The 18,882-nt window shown below is 36.2% G+C and overlaps 1 protein-coding gene across 1 annotated transcript in view; it reads right to left on the bottom strand.

The window, feature by feature from the left end:
- LOC148944862 (uncharacterized) overlaps window positions 1-18,882 on the bottom strand; it is a 63,058-nt gene that overhangs the window by 8,600 nt on the left and 35,576 nt on the right. The window contains exons 5-6 of the mRNA XM_089098802.1: window positions 10,664-14,083; window positions 5,477-5,583 (exon numbers count right to left, since the gene is read on the bottom strand). Of these exons, the coding sequence (XP_088954928.1) occupies window positions 5,477-5,583; window positions 10,664-14,083 (3,527 nt within the window). The remainder of the gene's footprint in view (window positions 1-5,476; window positions 5,584-10,663; window positions 14,084-18,882) is intronic.

Below are 18,882 nucleotides of genomic sequence, written 5' to 3'. Positions count from 1 at the left end.
TCTAGATATTGGAACTTTTGTCTGACGAACACAAAATGTCTTCGAAATATTCAGAACTTTTGTATTTGTTTTTCCCTGTCTGATAAAAGGGGTGTGCGTGTAACTGAACCACCGTGCAACTGAACCCCCGTATAACCGAACCACTGTGTAATTGAACCACCGTGCAACTGAACCACCGTGTAACTGAACCATCGTGCAACTGAACCACCGTGCAACTGAACCTTCGTGTAACTAAACCATCGTACAACTGAACCACTGAACTCAGATTTTTAGTTCTCTAAAAATATTAGGCAATATCATTAGGTAAAACACAAGTTAGAATTTTTACATGTTCAACCTTGTTGAAATTGTTTTTTTCTTAAATTCATGATATAAACGCCTGTCAAAAGTATTCATGAAATGGCTTTGTTTTATTCTTTCAAAAGAAAGAGAAGATCCGAGGTCATAAGTCATTAAAGCTGATTTATTACTCTTTTTTTTCAGATGAGTCAGACCTTTCTGGACGTTAAGCAATAAACATATGTGTTGAACATATTTGACTTTTATGAATCTAGATAACGAATTTTGATCAAACGTTTTTGAGGAGATTGCAGCTAAAAAGGACATGGGAGGGGAACTGGTTGCACTCCAGCCTTTTTTTCAACATTCCTTCAACTTGCCCTGAAAGTTTGGACTTCATACTCTCAGGTTTACACCCTTAGCTGTTCTCGACACATTGCAGATACATCGTCTCTTAAAACTGGATGCACATAGTACCTCTTGATTTAGTTGAAGATGCTACTAAATATTTTCCGAACAATGTGACGGCTGATACCATCAGCCATTGTAAATGTTCCTGGTATTTCCTTTCCACAACAAATGAAGGAATAAATGCTTTTTGATTGTGTTAAGGCATTCTTCTTGACATTTCCCTAAGATTTGACCTTAATGCTGCATTTTTTTTTTTATTTATAGGATCAAACATGCCATCTTTTCTTGACAAAAAAAAAACTTATATGTTAACTATAAGCAACTTGTATAACTTGCAGCCATTGCACAAGAGACTGAGGGCTGTGAACCATAGTTATTTAAGTATGGCATAGTTATTTAACTATGACATAGTTATTTAACCTTTGAACTGTTTTAAATTAAATGACCGTATCAAAATTTAGATTGAATATATTTTGGGAAAAAATAGGGTGGGATGGAAGCCATCCGATCACTTTTAACTCTGAAAAATTGCACTGGGAATTTTGATTTCCAATCTAATGAGCCCCCCCCCCCAAAGTTCGTACAAAGCTTTTTTTCTACAAAAACCTTATGTGTTAGCAATGAGCAACTAGCTTAACTTACAGCCCTTGCCCCAGATGCTGCTGGTGGGGTTGTTAGCCCCAAAGGCATGGTTATTTGACCTTTAGACTATTTTAAAAAATTTTTTATTTTTTTTTTGTTGGGTTTTATTGGGGGGGGGGGATGTCGGTTAAGAGGGAAAGGCTGATTGTCCTCTGATTCTTCAAAAGTGAACTTGAACTTTCAATTTCCAATCGAATGAGCCTCCTTCAAATTTTTACGACCATCCCTTCTATAAAAACCTTAAAGTTTAACAATTGGTAACTTGCAATAACATACAGATTCCTCATACAGGTGTATCAGCAATTTTTTTTTGGAACAGCTTAGCGTATCAAGATGAAACTTCTGGGGCATCTACCTGCTACTACTGCTATTAATACTGCTGCTACTAATACTAATTCAACACTATTATTACTACTACTGCTCCTACTACGAACTCTACTAATACTAAACTAGCACTATTAAGGCTTCGCATATCAAGTTGAAAATTTGACAGAATGGGGTATTTGAGGAGGAACTTGACCTAAATCAAAAGAGACTATGTGCATGCAGATTTTCAAAATGGCGTATCTCAAAAAGGGATTTGTGTATTAAGTTGGAACTTTCAGAGCGTGCTTAAAGGGAAAGTCAATTCCCCAAAAGGAAATATGTGCACGCTCAGGCCTGGATTTACCACTAGGTCCCAAGGCCCGGACCTAGGGGCGCATAATGCCAGGGGGAGCAATAAATTATCACTCAGTAATTTTTTCCTGACAAAAACTGGACTGATGTGATTTATCGTCGCCAGGTGCACTCTGCCGTAACGCTGCCTGCTCACAGAAAAGTGACTTTAAAACAACACAGGTCCTTGGTCACTTATAAAATGTCAGATGTCTCCCAAGAATGGTAGCTGAGAGTTCGGTATCACCCCTCTTTCATCACTTTTCGCTCATCAGTTGTGTTCTGTTAATTGCTCCCATTACCCCCGAATTTTTGGGAATAACCCCGAAAATCTTGCAAAAACAGAGCGGCGAAAACGCTTGGTTCTTAAGCGTCAAAGCTTTAAATCCGGCCCTGTGCACGCTCCTGCTAATGCTATTACTATTTTAATTGCATTTACTACTACCGCTACTACAACAACAACTACTACTACTACTAGTTCGACTGCTACTTGTATTGCAACCACTTATAAGCTAAAAGTATTAAGAAGAAAATTCAGGAACTACATGAACATATAGGTTATCAAAAGGATGTATCGCCAATGGGATAGCAACAGCTAATTGTATTAAGTTGAAGCTTCTAGAACTTGATGAGAGGAATCTTCAGCTGAACAAAAGGCAATATGTTAATGCTACTGCTGCCACTAGCACTAGTGCCATTACTATTAATATTAATACTAATGCTATTACTGGGACTACCATTAAAGCTGAACTTAACGGTAATCAACGGTATGAAGGTGGAATTTTCAGGGAATATTGAGGGTGGAAGGTGAACTGAATCACATCACGCCATCTGTGTATACAGGTTGCCAAAAGGGAGCATCACCAATATCCTAGGGACAGTTTGGTGTGTTGAAGAAAATAAAAGGTGCTATGTGCATACTGCTACTAATTCAACTACTGCTACTACGCAAGCTAAGGGTATTAAGGTGAAGCTGTCAAGGAATATTTCGGCGGATATTGAACTGATTCAAATTGACTATGATTATGCACATTCTCAAAAGGGTTACGCAGCAATATCTCAAGAACGGCTTCCATTTATAAGTTGGACCTTTCAAGATAAGTTGTGAGTGGGGGACGTCGAACCAATGAAAAGTTCAAAGTTTGCAATAAAACCAAGATAAACACTTTATCGGGCCATGCTTTTGGCGATAGGCCCAATGCTGGAAGTTTCATTCAATTTAGAGGGTTTAGGGGCTACACTGATGAGTAATACAAGTTAGAAACCGCAAATGAAGCGAGAAATAGATTTTGATCTTTTAATCAGCCTTAGTTAAAACTTATTTTTAGACCTTGATTTAGGTTCAGGATTTGATTTAAATGAGGGTTGGTTAAAGGAGGCTTGAGTTAAATGGGGGTTTGCTAGAACGGGGGTACAGCATGTAACTCTATAGCCCCTTTTTCTGTTTTCCCCCAAAACGCCCATGTTTTCTATGATCGTTTGTTTTAACTTCTGTTCGTTTTGGGTTTCTTTTTTGTAGTGATTTCTGGTTATTTTGCGTTTGAATTACTATAGGACTTTATTTATGTTAGTCTTTGGTTTAATATGGCTCTTTACTTTTCTTTGAAAAATTGTTCTTCGAAAGAATCTTTTTAATTAATTTAAAGAAAGCGCAACCAAAATCTACTTTTTTGTTATCTTAATCTTCAAAGTTCCGATATTTTCCGAAAATTTTTATTACTCAACGTTCTGGAAAGGCCTGATTCATCTAAGAAAAAAAAAAAAAAAAAAAAAAAAAAAAATAAAAAAAAAAAATCAAACCAACAGTTTCCAAACACAAAAAGAAAGTAGCTTTTGTGTCGACTCCACTGAAGCAAGTAATTAACCTTTTTCAAACCAAACGATAACCAACTATGAGCGTAGAAAATATCACAAAATGAAAACAGCAAAATAAGCAAAGTGGTAAAAAAACATTACAGTATTATGTAGACGGTGAGAGCCGACGTTTACCCCCTCCCCCCGCGAAAAATATCCCTTGAGAAAAATACCCCCCCCCCCAAAAAAAAAAAACACCTCTTGCGGTTGGTTAGTCTCCAATCACTTTCGGCGTGTAAAAAAGACTAGAAATGCCTGGGGATTATCAAACAATTTCTTCCTCCATCCTCCTGTCGTCTCTCCCTTAGAGCTAATTCTGTACTTATTTGAAGGGTCAATAAGAGCTGAGATGTTTCGACATTAAAATGCAACCATTGAGGTATCTCCCTCTCTTCATAGCTACAAACCAACCAGATAACCCCATTGCAGAAGTTTCAGTTCCTTTTTAAGTTTTTTGATTTGTCTATTGCTTACAGATAGTATTTGTCATTGGGAAGCATACGGAAATTTTTTGCGTGGGGTTTTCTGCAGGATTTTTCATGAGAAGAAAGTATTTTCATGGAGGGGGGGGGGGCAAGATTTACACATAAATTCTTCTTTTCCACTTCCCCTTGAACTTCTCAATTAAACTAAAAAATAACACGACCCAAAGAATATTTTTAAATTTTGAAAATCATAATTTCCGCGAGAGGGGTATTTTTCAGGTGAGGGGCTTCCGTGGGTGGAGGAGGGGAAATTTTCCACGGGGGAGAGGGGTAAACGCTTAGACCCTTAGAAAGTGACAGGGTGAAGGGAATCCCCATTAACAGACATAAAAAGAGAAATAAATCTGGATTTAAGAGTTTATGACGTCCGATTTTCTTTGTTTTTGTGACAACAAAACAGAGCATTTTTAAAATGACCTTGACAGTAATTTATATAAAGACTTAAAAAAGTAAACAATTCCAACAAGGTTGAATATGTAAAGATTATAACTTGTGTTTTACCCAATGTAAGTACGGTGGTTGAGTTGCACGAGGGTTCAGTTACAATGGAACCAATAAAAGGACTTATCCCTATCGACACTCGTATTTGTTTCTTCTACTTCTATTATATTCTTCTAGTTTATTCTACACTCATTCAACTACTTCATAGGCACATCTACTTCTACTCTCCTCTTCTAGTCAATTCGACACTCATTCTAGGTTCCACTTTGTTAGTAAATGAGATTTGCTTAAAATAAGATGATCCAAAATTTAAACAATATTTACGTTTTCTTTTGTGTTTTATTTCGTATACATGGTTGAATTGCTCATGTGTGTTAAGAGTAGTATTTTGACTGTTGCCATGGCCCTGTGGCTTTCTTTTGCAATAATATCTATACACCTTTAGATAAGGAAGAATAGTTAATAGTCGAGTGTCTACCAATAAATGAGTGGTACTATCAACACAAACCCAAATTGTTAACCAATCACAAATTTTACCCCAATTTTAAAACACGGGATTGGATAAATATGCAACACATTTAACAAAAAGTGTTAACGAAATGTAACCCAGAAAATAAACAAATAGACGATTCTTTTTATCTTCAAGAATACTTAAAAAGTGAAATAGTAAATGATAAAAAGATGATAAAGTGAAAAAAAAACCTCACCACAATGTGTTGTAATATGACTGGCTAAGCCTTCGGCAGTGGTATAACGCATTGAACAAACAGGACAAGGCTTGGAGGAAATTCCAGGGAGACGATCTGCCATAAATCTGCAAAATGATAAACCTAAACGATTAAAAAATAGCTCATAGAAATAAATAATTACTTAAATTACATAATCAAATAAAATAATAAATTATAATATCTAATAAATAAATATATTATTGAAAAGTTGACTGATTAAATCAATAAGGTGTTGGTAACAGCGTATCGACACTTGTCGCCTTTAAATAATTAGATTCGTTTGTTAATTCGTTTGTTAATATTACTAGCCTACCGTTTTTTTTTTATTTCTGTTTGTGCCTTACTGTTGTAATTTTTTTCTAACAAAATGCTACAATATTCCGTTATGTTATTTCATTTATGCTACGCTGTTAATTGCGTTTTTTTTCAGTGATTTTTATTTGTATCTCTCTGTCGTATTTTTTTTTTCTTTTTCAATGACCTTCAATTTATCTTTTTGATGAATGAGGGTTAAAAATAAATATTATATAATTATATTAACCAAGAAACTCGATTTCAAGCAACGTTCAGGTCTAAATAATCTGTAATAGAGTGCATGGATGTAATTTTTTTCACTGTGATAGGAAAAGTCAAAACTTAAAACGAACAGAAATTGGCACAGTGTAGTTTTCTGCCAAAAATTAGACAAATTTTGACATGATTCTCCCTTCCCCAAAATTTCGACAATAAAGATTAATTTATGCTATAGAGTGTCATCAATACCTATAATAAGTGAATCATTAGCATGAGCGATAAGCTAAGGGGGGTTGGGGCGGGGGGGAGGCGGTGGAAGAAGCATTCCCCCACGTGGGAAAATTTCTTGTCGTTTTAAGCATTGGGACCACTTTTTAATTTCAGTTGAGAAAAACTTATTTTATTTTGTTCTATCCGTTTTATTATAATCAATTATAATCTAGTTATAATCTACTAATATTATAATCTTCAGCTCCCACTCTTTACGATAAAGAATAACTTTAAATAAATGAAATTCATCCGTAAGAACATAACACATCCTAATAGTGTTTACCCCCTCCCCCTCCACATAAACACAGCAAACCAAAATAACTCATCCCTGGAAAATTGCAAAAAAATAGTTCTAGGGGGGGGGGGGAGGAATCTAAAATAACTAAAATAAATTTTGGTTTAAAAATTAATGTTTTTAAAACATCTCTCCCCCTCCACCCAAGTAACGTTACGAATGCCACGCCGCAACAATCGCATTGCAAATTCGAGTTTAATAAGCATTTGCTTGACATACTCGCATTGGCGATTCTCCGAGGCCAGTATACGTCAAAGGTTATCTACTGCTCCGCTGGTTTTGTAAGTCGTGGCCAAGAAATTTCTGTTCAGTACTTACTGCACCAATGTTTCCGGGTTGTCTTTTGTTTGTTGTCACGCAAACAACATGATTTTAAAGTGACTTACAATGATAGCCTACGTTTCTTATATAAACTGCTTCGTTATGTTAGGCTAGTAAGTTGTGTGCTGATCTTCGTTTGCCTATGTTTAGCCACCAACACTATGCACTTTTAATTGCGCGAGCGTCTATTGATATCCGATAACGCACTTGTTGAGGCATTATGTGCACATCTTCTACGACTTTCTTTGTCAATAGGCTATTGCAAAAGCTGTGCAAACATCATGATTCCGGCAAGGCTAATTTTTACTTGTTCTTAGATACTCTTTTTTTGTGTCATTTAAAATGGTGGTTATTTTTTTTTATAGTTGACTGGAATAAAATTACTAAACCGAAATGAATATTCTCTGCAAATATATTCCGTTAAATGATAGGAGCACCATTGTCAACTTGGTATTTCTGTACCCTTTTTGGTACATTTTGTGGTACAATCCAAAATTTCTGTTACTTTCCGGTACATTTTGCTTGTACTAGGGTCTCATAAGTAAATTTATAACCCGGATAAGTCCGCTGACCAAAAACAAACGCGACAAAAAAAGAAATATCGGCCAATTTCAAACTAATCATCACATGAGAAGACAGCACCCTCTTTTTATTTCTGAAAGAGGGCGAAAATATGAGCGAAAATGAAGTTGCTCCTTTCAGTTTTTGTCTGTAAAATCGACGTTGAACGCTATAATTAAACCACAAAGAATCTTTTTGTGATAAAATCAGGTTGGAAACCCGGTACAACTTATCTCGAACCGTTGGCAACGCTGGAAGGGAGATTAAGGAATAATTTTGATATTTAGGCAAAATGTAAAATGCACTTCTGCACGTGTAGACGGACTAATGACTTGCTTTGACTCTACCTTTCCCCTTTCGTGAAAGGGGATTACTCAGAGACTTGCAAAGACTGAGTTCAAAGAGAGTGAGGACCTGATAAGAAAACAAATCTAGCAATTCTCGAGTTTAATACGAATTTAAAACTACATTATGCTTTGCCAAAAGAAGCCGATATCTTCTGATATGGACGTACAATAGTATACATATAGCAGACATCTTGCCCTCTTTCTTTGTTGTTGGTGCTTTTCCAATTTCGATTTTGTTTGAATGGGAATTTGATTTTGCTTTTTTCTTTACAGCATGTGACTATAAATAAAAAAAACTTTAATACGAAAATAATAAAAGTCAGCGTTCCGGACTTTTGTTATATATATATATATATATATATATATATATATATATATATATATATATATATATATATATATATATATATATATATATATATATATATATATATATATAAAAGTCCAAAATTTTCTCTCCATATGTAAAACTGAACAGCCAAAAAGAAAGTAAGACAAATAAAAAGAACCGCGTATATAATTTCGGAAAATTTCCAATGGAACATTCCACCCGAAAAATTCCAGATATTTCCCAATACCAAATACTATATGTAAACAAAGGAAAAATTGAATAGCTCACAACCCTCTCTCTAGAGACTGCGTGGGGCATTGTCATCCCCATTATTGGACCTTCCAACAATAGTGAACCAAATGGATCTCAAAATTTTGATCGGATGTCTTTGGGGAAAAAATGGGCGTGGGAGGCGGTTTTTTTTCCTCTTTTCTCACTACAACTTTTAACTTCTGTTTGAATCGACCTCCTCCAGATCATCTGAGACCGTTGATTCCATACGCTCCCCCCCCAAAAAAAAAATTCTGGGTCTTTTTTATCCACCTTTTTCTGGAAAAAAATACACACTTTTGTAGATGAGAGCTTGAAACCTCCACAGTAGGGTTTTCTCATATGCTGAATCTGATGGTGTGACTTTGAGGGTCTTTTCTCCTCTTTTCAAAAATCAGACAAATTTTCCCAGGGTCATAGCGCAATGTTTGAAATGTGTGGAGGAATCCAGCATACTCCCTACAGCTCAAGCTCCGGCTTTTCATTAGTAACGTCCTCTCCGTACTAATGTACGGCTGCGAATCTTGGGTGTTGACTATGCAGCTGGAAGAGCAAATTCCGGGTTTTGAGAACATCTGTCTTCGGCGTATCCTTGGTATCCAGTGGACTGATAGGCTCACTAAAGCCTTTATATATAGGAAGAAAAAGTAGCCGATCGTGATAGATAGATTTATGAGTAACCGATAGCATTAATCAGGCCACATGGTGGGGATGGGTGAGGGTCGCCTACTCAACGATGTTTGGTTTTGGGTTCTTCCCGGCATCAGAAGACAACACTGGGACAATGCCTAGAGAAGGATGCTGCGCTTTTGAGATCGTCGCTCGAAGAACTCTGGTCAAAAGCACAAGAGAGATCGTCATGGAGAGGCAACGTTGTCGCCTTATGCGCCAGCCGGCGTGGGAAGACCTAACTAACTAACATAGCGTAATATTAAACTTACTGAATTTTAAACGAGTATATTTCGAATCAAACAGTTCGTGGTAGCAAACTGTAAGTAAGGAGTGACGCGGCTCAATAGTAACTGAAACTCTAAAAACAATCAAACGAAGTATAACAAGAATCTGCTTATAATGCTGACTCCAAATATATAGGATTCGTTAAATTTAGTCTTACCCAACAAAAGCTACGAGCCTAAGAAAATTAGCCTGATTTTTGAAAAAAGGGGGCACCCGCTAAAAGTCAAGAAATCTTAATAAAAATTTTACCATCAGATTCAGCGCATCCGAGAACCTTTAGAAGTTCCAAGCTCCCATCTGCAAAATATGGAATTTCATATTTTTTGCCAGAAGAAAGATCACGGATGCGTGTTTATTTGTTTTCATCAGGGGTTATCACATCGAATCAAAAGTCCTAGAATATCGGGAAAGGACTCATTCGATGGAAGTTAAAGTTCTAGTGCCTTTTCAAGTGGTCAAAAATATTGGAGGGCAGCTATCCCCCCGCCCACGCCCCTTTCCCCCCAAAGTTGCCCGATCAAATTTTTGAGACAGCCATTTTTTTTAAGCAGATCTAATAACTATGTCTGTGAAGATGACTTGACACCCCACAGTCCCTGGGGAAAGGCTGCCCATCTTCTCCTACACATAGTATTGGTCATTGGGAATCATTCACGTTTTTCGAGAAGGGAGGGGGGGGGGGTTCTGGCGGGGGAGAGGGCGGTTGAGGGTTTACGTGGGAGGTTCTTACCACAAAGAAATTTTCCGTGGGACAGGGGAATTTTCCATGGAGGGGTAGCCAGATTTCTCGCATTATTTAAAACGATCAGAAATTAAATAAAAGAGAAAGTTTTTTTCAACTGAAAGTAAGGAGCAAACATTAAAACTTGAAACGAGCAGTAATTATTGCGTATATGAGGGGGTTGCTCTCTCCTCAATGCCTCGCTTTTCAAGTAAGTTTTATAGTACTAAAAAAAGCGTCTTATTGTTCTAATTCAACGAACCTTGTGTTTCAGGAGTCGTTATAAAAGAATTGGGACAAAATTCAAACTTTACGCAATAAAGTTTGAGTTTATTACGTATATGAGGGGGTTAACTCCTCCTCAATACCTCGCTCCTTACACTAAAGTTTGAACTTAGTCAAGTTCTTTAATTGGGACACTAATAACGTTGGATTTACTGGTGAAGGCCTCGGCTAGTCCCTCTGACTGCGATTTAATTTTGCATTTGCTTTCCATTTTCTTTATTGCTAAAAACTCGTATCAAAATTCTTGCAGGATTTTGTATAGTCAAAAGAAGCTTAATGATAAAAAAAGACTTACGCTCCCATGTCAGCACCGGAAAAGAAATCTTCAGTATCATCTGAAGCACTACCTTCGTCTTCTTCTTCCACTTTTGGCTTTGATTTCATCTGTCTTTTTCTCCTTTTCCGTTCAGGTTGCTCGCTCTCTTCCTGCTTTTTGACTGTTGGTCTCTTTTTCAATATACCTTTGGATATGTCATGAGAATTTGGCGACTTTTTCACAGCTGGCGAGGAACTATTTGCCTTTGCTTCGACAGAAGCACATATGATTTCCTCGGTGTCTGAGAAGCTAACCCGTTTCAACATTGATGAACGTTTCATAGTTGGGGTAGAGAAAATATCGAACTCTTTCCCCTTTCTATGCGTTTCTTTGGCCTGGGCCTCGCTTTTTACAACTGGGGAACTCATCTTTGCTTCTTTAGGGATTTCATCTTTGTTTACTAGAGCTTTAGGCTTTCGACCTCTTCTACTTTTCTTCGTGTCTTGTGACATTTTGTTCTCATCAGCTTTTTCTATATCAGTTTCTTCTTTTATAGATCTTCTTGTACTTCGTTTTGCTGCTTCTTCTTTACTATTATCACTTAATGGTTCCTTTTTCTGAACCACTTCAAGTTTGCTCTCTTCTGATGGTTCAGAGACTTTGATCTTGTCTTTCTTTCCACTCCTTTCCTTCTTTTCAACTTTACTTTCCACTTTCATTGAGTCATGATCCGTGATTTTGGCTCTCTTTTCCTTAGAGAAAAGAGAGCCAATTGATGCACGTTTCACTTCTTCTTTATTTTTAATGGGACTACTATTTTCGGATTTTCGATCAACCTCTTTCTTTTTAGCAGTTTCAGTATTTTCGGGGGAAATCCGAGCATCCACCTCAGCATTCTTATTACCATCTACTTTTATTATTTCATCCTCATCGGATAGAGTAGGAGCAGTATTATTTGTAGTCGGCTCCATTGGAGTCTCAGACTGCCCTTTATTTGATTCCTGTATTTTAGGAGCTTCTACAACAACAGGATCCTTACTCGGCGATACGGACATGATGGGAACATCTCTATCAGACTCGGAACTTAATTTGTCCACTGTTTCCAGGGGTCCTTGACAAGGTGGCGACTCAGTAGCTTTGTTTATAATTTCAGACTCAGCCTTTTTGGTGGTCACAACCTCGGTATTGTCAAAACTGGTTTTCTTCGGCTTTAAAGGTTTCTCGTCATCAGAGTCCCAGACAATATCCCTGATTGGAGTCCCCTTTTGCATTGGCTCCAAGATAGGGGGAGATTCTTCTCTAGCCAATTCTGCAACTAATTCATCTAAGCCTGTCAACCGTGAACTTAAATCATTTTTTGGATTGTTTATAGGACTTAAATTCGGTGGCTGGGATTTTCCAGTTTTCAATTTCTTTGTCCGAGGCGTTTTCGGCTTATCTTCACCTCTTTCAATTTTCGCAAGCGAAGCTTCCAGACTTCTCAAATCAGCTTCACTTAAAATTTGCTTTGAACCATCTTTTGTCGAGAAAACTAATTTCTTGGGAGTTCCTGACTTTGAAGACCCGAGAACAGCTTTCAAACTGGCAGCAGTAATAGGAATAGCCTTGATAGGACTACCAGTCCCAGTTTTTGAGGGTACCACTTTTATTGTGGAATCCAAGGGAAAAGAATTAGACTTACCAGTTGCATTATGCTTCACATTTTTTTTCGAACTAGCAGGAGCGGAATGCTGCTTGATCTTGCTATTAACTGGCTGAAAAACAATTTTAGGGGCTGCTTTGTCATCTTCTACATTTTTCTTCGGAGGAAAGGGCAGGCTTATTCTTTTTTCGATAGGTTTCATTGATGCAAGACTTTTTGAGGATGAGGGTGTCAAAATATATTTTGTTTTAAAGTCAGAACCTTGATATGTACTTTTAGCACACTGCAAAGGCTTCAATGGCGACGAAGCTGAAGATTTACTTGGCTCTAACCGGGTTCCTGAACCCTCGCCTCTTGACTGTATCACAACAAAATCTTCTTCCTCTTCTTCAGCAAAAGAATCTTTATTTTTTTTAGTAGTGGCATCTAGGTCAAGTATGTCATTTTCTGGGAAATAGCAAAATTTTTGACTAACACTATTTGGTTTAACAGCCTTTCCATCCAAATTTACATGACTATTAACTGAATTTTGTCGTTCATTTAAGCCAAGAGTTTCAGGTGTGAAGAAATACCCTTCCGTTTGATCATCAAAACTATCATCATCCCCTTGTCTGGTTACGACAACAGAGCCATCTTCCGTATACTGAAACTCGTCATTGCCAAAATAATCAATTTGATCTTGCAACTGGGTTTTATAATAGGAATCATGTTCTGTGCCTTTTATCCGCTTGGATACAGTAAGCAATCGTTCTTTGGGTGTATTCAATTTATTCGAAAGATTTACCTTGGGATGCGGTACATGAGTTTTCAGAGAAGTCAATTTTTTCAGAGGGGTAAATGACATATTGCCAACATCAGCTCGCCGTTTGTATGGTCTTTTATGGTCGCTACCAAGTCTCTGACTACTTTCCAAGTCCAAATCATCTAAGTCATCATCATCAATTGGAGATTTCATCTGAGTAAAATTAAAACGAGGCTGGTCAATAACGTCTATACAGCCTTTAGGGACATTCTGGGAATAAATGTACTTTCTTTGTATTTTTTCGTTAGAGAAAACTCGCCGCGATGGAAAAGTTACATGTTGTCTTTGCCTTTTCCTGGTATCATCTTCATCAAATGAGTATTGCTGAAGACATGGTGGTAAGTCAATCTTTTTTAGGGAAAACATACGTGGGTCACTTGGGTCACATCCTACATTGTGGATAACTTTTCCGTTATCAATCAGGGTTTTCACAATCCTTGGACCTTTTGCTTCAGAAGACTTATGACTGGCAGAACCTTTTAAAAGCCGTCTTGGTGGTAATGGGGAAGAATAGGGGGAAGGAACTCCATCATACGATAAATCATTGATGTCATCAATACTATTATATAAATGCTTATCCCCACTTTTTGACTTAAGTGATAGTCTCTCTATCGAAAATGCTTCCAAGGTTGGATTTATGTCTATCTTTTTCGTAGACATTTGTTTACAGTCAATAGGCTCGCAATTATAATTATGAATTATTACTCCGTCAATCATTCTGGTTGTACCCTTTTTAATAATCCCTTTTTGCGAAGAGACGTCATTTGATTTTCGAGTCAAACTCGGCTTCATTAGAATTCGAGTTGTTTTCGATGGAGTTCCCTTTTGACTTATGGCGACTGCATCAGCTGGCGCGTGTTGATTCCCAGAACGATGAGGAATATGGACCTGCAAATCCTCTCGAGAACGAGATTCTTCAACCGGTTTTGGTCTCAAGGTCGCAGTGACGCCTTTACCTTTGAGTAGACGTGATACTCTTTCCTCAAGCGTTTCTTTCTTTTGAAAAGGGGACTGCCTGTAAAGGAAATGGTCATGAATAATTTTATCTTGATTTGGCTTTACCGAAGAGAGTAGAAAAAAAAGGAAGAGACGCATACCAAAATTATGAAAACAGCAATGAGAAAATTATAACTAACGAATTATTAAAACCTGTTTTACGAATAAAAACATATCCCTTCAACCTTTGAGTTTGGTTAAAAACGGTTAAACGTTCGTTACTATTCTTTCTACATAGTCAAGTTCACAACATGGGAAGCCCCCTTTGCATCACTATTATCACCAGTTACAAGAGATATACTATTATGGATATAACTTATAACGAATTTAGAAATAGGGCAAGAATAAACTTCCATCGATTTATTTAGCTTTGCTCACACTATCTGTCACTTATGCCTTACACTCTTCTTTTATAGAAGACAAGAGCAGTCACCCTACATGGCAGATGTGAGGCTTTTTGCATTAGTAAATGAAGTTGACGGCGCTAGACTTTATAGGGCAAACTGGCGGTGCTGATCTCCGTTACATGGCCCTTCAGCCAGGAAGTACGATAGGGGGTTGGGTTAGCCTTTGCATTAGCCTTGGTCAAGAGCCTTTAATTAATTCCAAGACACCAAATCTATTCCCTCCCTATTAAAATCCAAAGAGGAGTCCTTTCCCAAGGGAGAAAGGCACCTATACTCATTTCAACTTATTTCAAAGCGCAAGGTATAAAAGGAGTTTCAATTTTAATAATTAACTTCACTTTGAGTTATTTTCACACCCTTTTAGCCCTATTTTTCTAATTTTTAAGTTTTTTTTTCATTTTTTACTAACTTTTTAAGCTTTTTCTTGAAATATGGGTAATTTTTTTCTTTTTATTAATCTTAATCGACCAACCTTTATTGTTTCGAAAAAGTCATTCAGAAGGCGTTAGAGCGCAAAACATATTGTATTTTTGAATTACACAAAAAAAAGAAGAAAAAAAATCTTGTTCGATGATTCGAATGTTCAGTTTATTGTACGATGGAAACTAATGTTTTGTCATTTTTTGTGTCATTTCTTATTAAATAAAACGAGAACTAATTTCCATTAACTTAAATTAGCTTAACTTGCAGTATCCGTCACAAATGCCTTGTAATCTTTTATAAAACAAGGGATTAGTCACCCTACATGACAAAGGTAAGGTTTTTTGCATTAGTAAAGAAAGTTGACAACACTAAACTTTACAGCACAAACCGGCGGTGCTCATCTCCGTTTCACGACCCTACGGCCAGGTAGTAAAATAGGGGGTGGGATTAGTCTGTCAAAAGGCTTTAATTAATTCCAAGACCCAGTAACTACTCTGTGTCTACAACAACCCAATCAGGAGTCCCCTCCCAAAGATAGAAAGGCCAAACAGTCCAAATGATCGTTCCGATTGACTACAAAACAAACAAATTTAACAGAAGTTCCGATTTTAATGATTAACTTCACTTTAAATAACCCCTACCCCCTTTAACCTTATTTGGTCCGACATTTCCATTTTTTACAATTTGTTTTTCATTTTTACTGACTTCTTAGGTTTATTTTGTTTTTTAATATTTCATATTTTTCTTTGTATTAATTTTAATCAGCAGACCTTTATTGTCGTTTCCCTTTGAATTTTCATGTTTTTTTTTGTTTTGAAGTATTCTTTGCTTGTAAAAGCAATTTCGATAGCAAAACTCTATCTTAACCTCTTGATATTTGCCTAATTTTGTGTGTAAAACTCGAATCTGGAATTCACCAGGAAGCTAATGATGGCTAATAATTGCTAGTTAGAAGCTGAACATGGAGATAAAAGGAATTATACCTCTCCACAAAATACCTCCCTACATAAAATAATCCAAACGGCAGTGCTGAATAGCAATAAGGTCAAACAAAGTCTGTCATCAGCCCAAAGAATGGCTTACTATTTGATCTACATCCAAAAGGGCTTTCATCCTTACCTGATAATCAAAATACTTATTAGCATAATTTTAAATTAAATTTATCTAATAGGAGCACTAAACAGAATATAACTGTGAAAGCAACCCAAATTGCTTTCAAAGAGCATTGGTCATTCGATATTGTCCATTTACCTTAATCACCTAGAAATTATATCTCACTTCTTCTTTGGGCTACACCAACCATGGAAACTTAATTGCTGGAACAAATTTTCAGGTCTCACAACTTTTGTTTTCTGGCCCTTGGGGGAAGAGTTCTGCTGGAAACATGATTTGGAGAAGGTATATTTGGAAGAATAAATTCGGGGAGTATTACATGGAATAAACATTACACCCCTCCCCACCTCCGAAATGTTTTTCCGACTCGTAAAAACGTTACAAAATGAATACAAACAAATTTTTTATGTTTAAAAAAAAAATTGTATACCCCCCCCCACCGCTCCGGAAAAAATCCTTTTGTATTTATTCCTATTGCTAATATTTATTCCTATTACACAAATATTACACCATATAATACAACCTTGAACCGCTGGCATTTCCAACAAAATATCCATTCTTAAAAGCGACATAAGTAAAACAGGGAAGGAATATGATCCCCATGCCCCGTGTTAAAGTCATCGGGTAAAAGGCTCGAACACCCTATCCCACTGACTTATTTGGTCATTTAATGGTTAAAAGAGTATTTTTCTGTAATTTGACCCCCCCACCCCAAATTAAAAACCTTAGGTAAAGACAGGTCCTGTCTCATCATGGCACTTTCCAGATGATTTCAATTTTTTTTTTCCTGGAAAAACACCATAACTAGCTTAAAAAAAAAGCTAGAAACCACGATCTAAGAGAAGATCACAAGATTCTTACTTACAGTAGGAAATAAAAAAGAGAAGAAAGATTGAAGTTTTAGGCTATTTCTTTTCAATGTCGAGGCCCCCTTCCTCCTGCCTGCAGATATGCTTATAAAGTGTTGTAGTGTTGTCAGGGCTTGAACCCAGGAAGTGTTAAAATGTCTTTTTTTAAGTAAAATAATCGGCAAGGATAAATCTGTTTTGTCTATTAAAAAAAAAAAAAAAAAAAAAAAAAAAAAAAAAAAAAAAGCTCATGTCGAATCAGCATTAAATCCAATTTTTATTCATTATTGATTTTTAAATAACTGCAATTAGAAGAATACTCCCCAATCTCGGCCATGAAAACTATGACATCTTAATTAACGGAGTGATAACTCCCTGAAAGCAGGTAACAAGTGACAAATTCTGAAAAACATTTTCAAGAAAATCCCTATTGAATCTTCTAATGAGATTATTTTATGGAGATAGTGCGGGTAACCAAAAAAAACTTCCGCTTTTTTAACCAATACTTTTTCACAGTATAAACCTCAGATATCCCCCCCCCCAAAAAAAAAATCAGACCAAGGGGAAACACTGCCTCAATGCTACTTGCAAAAATGAACACACCTAAGGATAAAAAGGCAAAAATCATTATTGCTCTGTTTTTCATTGATTTTAGCATCAGACTTGGAATTCAAGTTCAAGTTTTTAACATTCACAAAAAAAAAAAAAAAAAAAAACTATCGCTTGGGACAACCTACGAGGGTTTGCGGTCCCTCGAAAGTCCCCATAACTACTTACATATTAAATTTTATTACTATGTGCTTAATATTTAATTTCATATAATATTTACTATATATTTAATCATTATGAAAAAACGAAACAATGGAAATAGAAATTAAATAACTGAATTAAAAACAAAGTGACAATTTACTTACATAAATTATTTCTTTACAAATGCCACCCATTGGTTACAACATGTTTTCCCAAGTGTTTTCACTATTCTCTTTTCTTTTTGATCAGATCTGCCATAAAGATAGGAAAACCATGGTTCTAAACTTCAATACTACCCAATTTCAGAAAACTAGAATTGCTCTGGTCTATCTTGAAATTATGTTTGAAAGCTAAATTTTCCAAGATTAAGCAACAAATAGACTATTAGCTGTGTACTTGTGCTAATGCAATTTTTAAAGACAGCCACGATTCTATTGCGTAGCTCAGGCATTAGCAGTCCTTTAGTGAAAAAAAAAATGTAGATGGCGTTTTAGTAATCGACAGACTGATGGGAGAGAACACTATCTACATTTGCTACATGAGAATATTCATGGCAAGATCCAACTTTAGATTTTTTTTTCCATTTTTAAGCATTATTCGTAATTTCCACATCAATTCCTCTTGATCTTAATTTCAACCAGCTAATTTTTTTTGTTGTTATTTTTTTGTTTTTATTAAGCTTCTATAAGTCATCCTGTTTTTTTTTTATTTATTTCATTTTTTTTAAGTTTATAACAACGGAATCAGAAAACTACATGCTTGATTTTACTCCTATGATCTTACATCATTCTGCTGAGATTTTCTTCTTTTTGGCTTAATTCAAGTACTAAAATTACCCAAATATTTGATTTATAAGTTTCTGTGTAATAGGACAGAAACTTTGAAAACACTTCCATCAAAATTCTTAGACCATTAATCAGAAATAAGTGACTTCGATTTTTCAGAAGAATCGGCTTGATAGTAGTAGGATTAGTCTTCAGATTAGTAGTAGCATTAGTCTTAAGATTCTCTTAATAAAAAATTGTCATCTGCCAAAAGACTATAATCTCATTGGCAAAAAAACCGGCCTTATTATACAAAATTTTCCATCCTTACTTATGTAAAAGAAACACCCCCCCCCCCACTCTCACAGGTGATTGAAAAAAATCATATTTATAATTTTTAGGCGTAATATATCGCTGTATAATGCTACGCTAGCATGTTCCACCCCACCTAATTCACTCCTTGCAGATATCTAGCAGAACTATTCTTACCTAAACAGTACAATTATACTAACT

This window comes from Artemia sp. Qi Xiang Cuo, chromosome 13, assembly GCF_049724085.1.
Source record: "Artemia sp. Qi Xiang Cuo chromosome 13, ASM4972408v1, whole genome shotgun sequence".
Taxonomy (NCBI): domain Eukaryota; kingdom Metazoa; phylum Arthropoda; class Branchiopoda; order Anostraca; family Artemiidae; genus Artemia; species Artemia sp. Qi Xiang Cuo.
Note: the sequence above shows the minus strand (reverse complement) of the source record. Positions and strands in the feature narration are given on the sequence as shown.